The sequence below is a fragment of the Pediculus humanus genome, genomic scaffold (assembly GCF_000006295.1).
Source record: "Pediculus humanus corporis 1103172108253 genomic scaffold, whole genome shotgun sequence".
Lineage (NCBI taxonomy): Eukaryota > Metazoa > Arthropoda > Insecta > Psocodea > Pediculidae > Pediculus > Pediculus humanus.
Window position 1 is genome coordinate 446,725 of NW_002987822.1, and position 8,509 is coordinate 455,233.

At 23.8% G+C, this 8,509-nt stretch overlaps 2 protein-coding genes across 2 annotated transcripts in view; one reads left to right on the plus strand and one right to left on the minus strand.

Annotated features, from left to right (window-relative positions):
- Positions 1-3,860: 3,860 nt before the first annotated feature.
- On the plus strand, positions 3,861-5,162 carry Phum_PHUM474700 (Aquaporin AQPAe.a, putative; the record flags this gene model as incomplete). Its single annotated transcript, XM_002430310.1, has 5 exons — positions 3,861-3,983; positions 4,261-4,404; positions 4,500-4,739; positions 4,818-4,898; positions 4,986-5,162. 5 exons carry the CDS (start codon positions 3,861-3,863, stop codon positions 5,160-5,162), a joined length of 765 nt encoding a protein of 254 aa, XP_002430355.1.
- A 277-nt stretch (positions 5,163-5,439) lies between these two features.
- The window catches only part of Phum_PHUM474710 (nop14, putative), a gene marked incomplete at both ends in the record, with an annotated part of 3,376 nt that continues 306 nt past the window's right edge, over positions 5,440-8,509 (minus strand). Inside the window, 10 exons of the mRNA XM_002430311.1 lie at positions 5,440-5,467; positions 5,530-5,685; positions 5,779-6,105; positions 6,176-6,333; positions 6,404-6,568; positions 6,651-6,806; positions 6,880-7,254; positions 7,322-7,649; positions 7,724-7,872; positions 7,983-8,423. Coding sequence (XP_002430356.1) covers positions 5,440-5,467; positions 5,530-5,685; positions 5,779-6,105; positions 6,176-6,333; positions 6,404-6,568; positions 6,651-6,806; positions 6,880-7,254; positions 7,322-7,649; positions 7,724-7,872; positions 7,983-8,423 — 2,283 coding nt within the window. The remainder of the gene's footprint in view (positions 5,468-5,529; positions 5,686-5,778; positions 6,106-6,175; positions 6,334-6,403; positions 6,569-6,650; positions 6,807-6,879; positions 7,255-7,321; positions 7,650-7,723; positions 7,873-7,982; positions 8,424-8,509) is intronic.

Below are 8,509 nucleotides of genomic sequence, written 5' to 3' on the forward strand. Positions count from 1 at the left end.
TTCCCGATTCGATTTCAATTAATTTCAATTAATTTAATTAATTAATTAACATTATAACGTATTAACTAAAATAATAATAATAATAATAATAATAATAATAATAATAATAATTTTAATTATCAGTAAATTATTTTTTCCCATTTTTTTTTTTTTTTGGAATTCGAATAAGAAAAAATTCGTAGAAAACAAGAATTTGTTTGATGACATATTTTTTTTTTTTATTTTCCTAACCTAAATTTTCCAGTTCCCACGCACTCACTCATCTTATATGTAAAAAAATTATTATTATTATTATTATTATTATTATTATTAAAAGAAAGATAATAAAAAAATTGACCTAAAAATTATACGTTTAGATATAGATGTAAAAAAAAAAAAGAAAATTAATGTGACGACGACATATTTAAAAAAAAAAAAAAAAAAAATTTTCTTTTCATTATTATTATTATTATTATTATTATTATTATTATTTACCTATTTTTTTTATTTAATGCCAGAAAACAATGGATGATGTCCTTCGAATTGTATGACGTCATAAAAATAATACGTAATTTAAATTTCTCTCAAATGTTTTTTAAGTTTTTTAAAATTTAAATTTAAATTTAAATTTATTTGATTTTAAGATTTAAAATATAAGAAAAAAAAATCAATTGATTATCGATTGATTATCGAAACAAAATGTCGGAAGTATTAATTTTAAACCTGTGGGAAATCTTTTTTTTTTTTTTGTTATCATTCGTCGGCGTAAATAAACACAAAAAGAGGAAAAATCAGTGCGATGAGATTTTTCTTTGGTTGTTATCAATAATTGTTTTCCACTTACGATTTTCTTTTTTAAAATAAATAAATAAATAATATGCGCAATAAAATAAAAAAAAAAAAGATTAATAAGTTCGGTTGTTGTTGTTGTTGTTTTTATTTAATTTTCCTTTACCCGACCGCGATATAAATAATAATAATAATAATAATGATGATGTTGTTTTATAATTTCATTTTACATTAATAATTTTTTTTTTATTTTTTAATAAGTTTGTAGAGAAAACTCAGTGGTTGGTTTCATTGTATTCATGTTAATGAAAAAAAAAAATGATAACTCATCAGAGGTAATGTCAAAGGTCAATAAAAAATTTTATTTTTATTTTTATTTTCACATTTAATAAAATAATAATAATAATAATAATAATAATAATAATAATTGCTAATTAATGGATTAATTTTAAAGTTGTGAAATTATATTTCGAAATTATGTCGTGGTTAAAAAAAATTTAATTTCTTTTATTTTTATTTTTTTTTGCTTGCTTGTTGCAACGACGAAGACAACAACAAACAACAAACAAACTTCCTTTTTTAATTTTATTTTCATTAATAATAATAATAATAATAAGAAAACCTAAGCTCCGAAAAAATAAAGAAAATTTTTTTTTATATTATTTGAATTTTTTTTTATCACGCTTCGAATATTTGTAAAAATGACGATGTTAATAAATAAAACAACAACAACAACAACAACAATAATAATAATAATAATAATAATAATAATAATAATAATAACGATAATAATAATAACGATAATAATAATAACGATAATAATAATAATTTCACAATCGACGAGTTAGTAGTAAATTTAAACTCTTATTGAAAATTGATTTTACACGATATTAATTACGTTTTAACATAATCATAATTGCACGAAAACATATTAATTATTATTATTATTATTATTACTATTATTATTATTATTATTATTACAAATAATTGGTTAATATCTTAACAATATATTAATTAAATCTCAACAACTAAACCACTCGACTACTTTTTGTTTTTTTTTTTTTTTTTCGACTAAAAAAATTTTTTAAAAATTATTTTATCAATTTTATAAACAGAAAAATAAAATCGTTTGATTGACGGGAATGAAATAAATAAATAAATAAAAATAAAAATAATAATAATAATAATAATAATAATAATAATAATAATAATAATAATAATAATAGTAATTTAAAAAAAAAAAACAAAAATGTTCACAATAAAATTAATTGTTTCGATAACGTTTATTGCAACTCAAATTTAAAAATTTCAAAATAAAAAATTTTTTTTTTTATATATAAAAGAAAATCGATTTGAAAACACAAACAATTTTCTTTTAAATAAAATAAAAGAAAATTTTCTTTTTTTTTTTTTTTTTGTTTTCCCGGAATAAATCGTTGTGTCGAGTGAGAAAGAATAAAAATGAAAACGTTTAATTTTCCTATAATAATTATTATATTTAATAATAATAATATTATGTGTGGTAATAATAATAATAATATTAATAAAATTTGATTTTTTTTTTTTGATTAATAAAATATGAATTTATTTATTTATTTTTATTTATTTATTAATTTTTTTTTTTTTTTTGTTAAATTTACGTAAATGATTGTGTTTTTTCATCTGACATTCAAACTTTTAATGATAGTGATAAGAAAATCATGTAAGGTTAGTCAAAGTTAGCATCCGAAACCATCTGATACACACAATATCAAAATCAAATAAAATAAAATGAGCGTACATAATTCTGGTGAGTTATCATTATTATTATTATATTAAATAAATACCCTTTGGGATAAATAAAAGTCATTATTATTATTATTAATAATTATATTTATTAAAATTACCCTTAGGGGGCGGGTGGTGGAAAATAAAAAATAAAAAAATTATTAATAAATGTGATAAGGGGTTGTGTCCGAACGAAATTGATTTTTAATAAATGTTAATAAATTTAATAATTATGTAAATTGTTAATAAAATACATAACTTATTGATTTTTAATTTAAAAAAAAAAATAATAATAATTTATACGAACTCGTAGCGAAAAAAAATAAAAAAAGAAAAAAATTTAATTCGTTTTTTTTTTTTGCGGCAAAACTAAAAACGAAAATTTCTAACGTAAATATTATTATTATTAATATTATTAAATAAATAAATAATAATATTTATTAAATATTATACGACGACGACGACGACGACGTCATCGAAAAACTAAAAAAAAAAAAAAATTTATATATATATAAATTATTGATTATACAAAATAGTTTTGTTGTAAAACTAAAAATGACGACCTAATTTTCTTTTTAAATAAATAAATAAAATAATAATAATAATAGTAATGATAATAATAATAATAATAATAATAATAATAATAATAATAATAATTTAAAATTTTTATTATGTTAGTTTTTTAAATGTGCGGATAAACTTTTCAAAAAGTTTTTTTAATTTTTTTTAATTAAATTATTTAAAATAAATTTTTTTTTTTTTTGTTAATAATAATTAATTGTAATAAAATAAAGGTAAATTAATAATAATAATAATAATTAAAAACGTTTAAATTTTATTTAAATCGGTAAATAATAATAATAATAATATTAATTAAATAAAGATTCGAATTTTTATAGGAAAAAAAAAATTTTTTTTTTTCTGTTTAAATTGACCCAATGATAATGATTTGATTTTTAATTAATTAATTAATTATTTAATTAATAATAAACTTATTAAAAATAGGATTCGATACGATCTAAATTTAATTTTTTTTTTTGTGACAATCAACCTTGAACGAAGGTTTCCTCTCCTAAAAATTAATTTTCGACCTTTTTTACCAAAGGCCATTTTCTGTTCTAACCGTTAAATAAATATACAACAGCAAAAACAACAACAGCAACAATGTTTTTTTAATTAATAAATTAATTAATGTGTTTTATTTTATAAAAAAATTATTGATTCTATAATTTTTTTTTTTTGCCTTTGCCTTTGCAGAAGGTATCGAAAGAAAAAAAAAACGAACAAGTGCAGCATGGTTCCTCCTGCAAGGTTTGTCCGAAGTTATGGGAACAGGTTTATTAGTATTTATCGGTTGTTCTGGAGTAATGCCGGGTTTAACTTCATCACCTCCATCTCATTTACAAATATGCATTGTTTTCGGTTTGGCAGTCGCCATGTTAGTTCAGGTAAAAATTTAATAATACGCGACTTGCATTTCATTTTTGGTTAAATTTTTCAAACGATTTTTTATCTTAAAAAAAAAAAAAAAAAGGAAAAATTTTAACGAAAAATTAAAATTTCATAATTCCCTGTCTGAAAAAAAAAAAAAAAAAAAATCTTTTCAAATGATAATGTTTTCACTGATAAGAAAAATAGTGAAGAAAAAGAAAGAATGAAAGAAAAAAAAAACTGTCGGCTTTATACAAAAAATTTAAATAAAAATTTTAATTTTTTTTTTATTAGGTGTTCGGACATATTAGTGGATCTCACATTAATCCCTCGGTAACATTAGCTGCATTAGTGTACAAAGAAATATCCATATCGACAGCAGGAATGTACATATTAGCTCAATTTATCGGTGCCATTTTAGGATACGGTACACTCCTGGTAAAATAATAATTAACAATTTCCTCCCCTTCCCCTCCCTCCCCCCCGTAACAATTTTTAATTATTATTTTAAATTTTTTTTTTTTTTTTTTTAGTTTATGGCTCCCACGGCAGCTTATTACGCTGACAAATCAAACATGAACGTTACCCATGGATTTTGCACGACCGTACCTAATCCTCAACTCTCGGCCATGCAAGCTTTATTTGTCGAATTTGCGGCTACCACAATTCTCGTATACGTTTGCTGTAGTTTTTGGGATAAAAGAAATGCCGGTCAACACGATTTGGCACCTTTTAAATTTGGAATAACTGTTACCGGGCTAGCAACGGCATTCGTAAGAATTCCTAACAAAAAAAAAAAACTAATAAAAAAAGTTTTCTTTAAATTAAAAACGTATTAACTTGATCCACAGGGTCCCTTTTCGGGAGGGAGCATGAATCCTGCAAGATCATTTGCTCCGGCTGTTTTTACGGGTGTTTGGGACAAACAATGGGTAAGAAATAAACGTTATTCCGTTAAATTTAAATTCATTGATATAAATTCTTAATCTCTCCCCCCCCCCTCATGATATTTATTTCAGATATATTGGCTCGGACCTCTCTCGGCATCCGTCCTAGTAACATATTTTTACAAATTTATTTTCGAAAGAAGTAGCAGTCCAAATAATAACTTTGACCAATCGGAAGTGCCACTTAATCACCTCAACAGTAGTAAAGTTCAAAATTTGGAAAAAGTTTCTGCCGACGAAGTTTCTTAAAAGTCCGCGTCCGCGGCCGGAAAATTCAATTATTTTCCTAATTAATACTTGTAAATAAGTAGTTACCATTTTTTTTTTTTTTTTTCTTCTTTTTATCTATTTTTTTTTCTTTGAATGTTCCTTAATTCTCCCTGTTGCTCCGCAGCAAAATTTAATATTTCCTTAACTTTACGCTCTCTTTCCATATCACTAAACGCAAAAAAAAAAAAAAAAAAAAAATTTTCTTTTTGACTTTTGATTTTGATTTGAATAATAATAATAATAATAAATAAAAGTTTTACCCGATATTTTTTTTTACAGTAAAACTTTAAACGACTCGAAAATATAGATAAAAAAATAATAATAATAATAATAAAAACGCGCAAACCTTTTGACTGTTTCTCTAAATTTAAGTTTGCTCAAAAACGATCTATCCCTTCTTATTTCTCTCAAAGCTCCTTTCATTTCTCTCTTGTATTTATGTAATAATTTTGCTCTTTCTGCTTTTTTTTTACCCATCGGACGGTACTTTTTAAAACTGTGCCTGAAAAACAAAATTAATAAATATGTATCGTAAAAATTTTTTTTAAATAAATAAAATTTACTCTATACAATTACAAAACTAAAATTTACTTACACTTCTTCAATGTTAGGCTCGTACAATCTCAAAGGTTTCGGCCTTTTCTTTTCCAATGCCAACATTTTTAAATTTTCCCTTTTGAAATTTAATATTTTTTCCAAAACGTTTTCGATTGCGTCTTTCAAGCACCCGTGATAAAGTTTGGAATTTAAAAGTGGTACGAATTCCTCGAATAACAAATAAGCAGGTTGTCCCCTCTCCCAATTATCACAAAATTCCGATAATAATTTTATTCCCAATGACAGAGCATTCAATTTAAATTCGTCTGACGAGTTTGTATTTATTAAATCTTGGATGGATAATTGCGAATTGATTTTAACCTCACTGAAAAGAATTTTTTTTAAAATTATACCTCAAAAAAAAAATTTTCAGAAAACATTATTGTTTAAAATACCTCGTTTTGTCCGATAAAATTAAATTAAAATATTCCATTGATTTAGGTTCGAGGGGAAGCCTTATGGGAAAGTTGGCTGCACTTTCATGTGCCAACCTTAAAACGTTGTATAAGAAATTAACGGCTTCCGGTGCAAACCTTTTTGAAAAAGAACAATACTAAAAATGTACAAAAAAATGAATTAGTATACTTTCCACAAATTGGATTTTTAAAACTTAAATAACTCACTTCCAAAATTAAAGTTGACAAAAATAATCCCGTGCTGACGTCTATGGAAGATGAAATTTTACACTGGAAAAGAATTTGTTCCATGAACGCTAAACACGGTGTGATCACCGGATGCCTAAAATCAGACGTTGGAAAAAGTATGCTGGCCAACTTCAGAAAAACCAACTGTGAAAAAAAAAAAAGAAAAGTAAAATAATAAAAAAAATGTACAAATTAATTAATTTTCCTTAAAAATCTTAGATCTTACGGTATCTAAAGATGGATAACATTTTGGATTTTTTTGAAAATCTTTATATTTTTCTTTTATTACGTCAATCAAACTGGATGCACAACTTTGAGGATTCCATTGAGTCAGATCGAAAAACCAAGGTGCCAGTAAATTGAGAAGTTTAAAGCTATTCATCTGCCAATATATAAAAAAATAATAAATACAATATATATCCATTTTCAAAACATGAATTAAAATTTGGTAATACCTTAATTGAATCGTCAGAAGCAAAGTCTTGAATGTGCTGAAGGAGGTAAGTAAATAATAAATCTAAATTTACTTTGTGGTCGGATTTAAGACCCGGATGATTGCACTTAATCATTCTCTCAATAATAAGACTGTGATAATTCAAATCGTAACTTTTGAGTAGTTTTTCAAAATCCTCATACTCTGTGGGTATATCAAAAGTAAATGGAATTTCCACAGTTATATTTGAACTTTCTAAATGACAATTAATATTATCATCTTTTTCTCCTAAAGGCACATAGAGATTATTCGGAGTACTTTCACTGTTTTGTTTTCCTTTTTTATTGTCTTTTGTTAAAGGGATTTCCTTTTCTTTTATTGATTCATTATCGCTTTCCTAAGGAATATTCAAAAATTATTTATCTTTCAATACTTAATATGTAAATGTTAATATGAATTTTTACCCTAAGATCTGAATAACTATCGTTTTCATCATCATCATCTTCATCATCAGTATTAGCATTACTGTTGTCATCACCATCCTCATCATCATCTTCATCGTCATCATTATTACCACCTTCTTCAATCCTATTATTATCATTTCCTTCTTGAGAAGGAACATCATTTGAAACTTTGTCTTTATTTTTTTTTGTATCTAAAGTAACTTCCTCGTTTCCATCATCATTTAAATCAACACTTTCATTGTCTGAACTGTTTTCAGAATTATTTTCAGTATTTAATTCACCATTTTTGTAGGCCAAAGTACTTTCATTTTCATTATCCAACAAAAATCTATAATATTTATGATTTTATTAATTTTATTATTTTTAAATTTGGTGTTTATATGTAATAAATTCTTTACATACCCGTCATCCATATCATCTGCACTCCTGTGTTTAATTGTTTTCTCTACAATTTCTCCATGCATTCTTTGAATTCTTTCTTTTTCTAATTTTTCCAATTTTTCCTTTTCTTCTTTAGCAATTTCTTCTTCAGATTTTAGTCTATCACTTGGCTGAAATTAAAATAATTCAACTATTAAAATTTTGGCACAAGTAATATTTAGTTAATTATTAACTTCTTTTATTAAATTAATCACTTTTTAAAATAATTTCTAATTATTACCTTTCCCCTAGCTTCAAACTTAAGTTTTTTTGATAAAACATCATAAGAAGCAAATTTATCATCCTTTTTAGTATCAGGCTCAGGATCTGATTTCGTCTTTTTATTCTCTGTAACTAAAGGTAACAATTCCTTCCAATCTGAATCGAGTTTTTCAGTCATGTCTAATGTGTGTTGCTTAAGTTTTTGCTTTTCAGCTTTTCTTTTAATCGATTCGCTAATTAACTGATCTATTAAATCCTTTCTACTTTTAGGTTCATTATCAATTTTTTTAAATATTCCTCCTCCGAAATGTGCATTTTCAACAAAATTAGATTCAAGTCTTCCTTCCTCATCATTATCGTCATCATCATCGCTTTTAGGATCATCAAATTTTTCAATTTCAGAAAGTGTTTGTCCCTTGTGAGTTAACTCTTCATCGTCTCCCAGGTTGTAAATAGATTTCTAAATAAAAGATTTTAACAAAAAAAAATTAATCAAATTGTTTTCTTTTTAGTAAAAAAAAAAATAATTGTAATTTTCTTACTTTA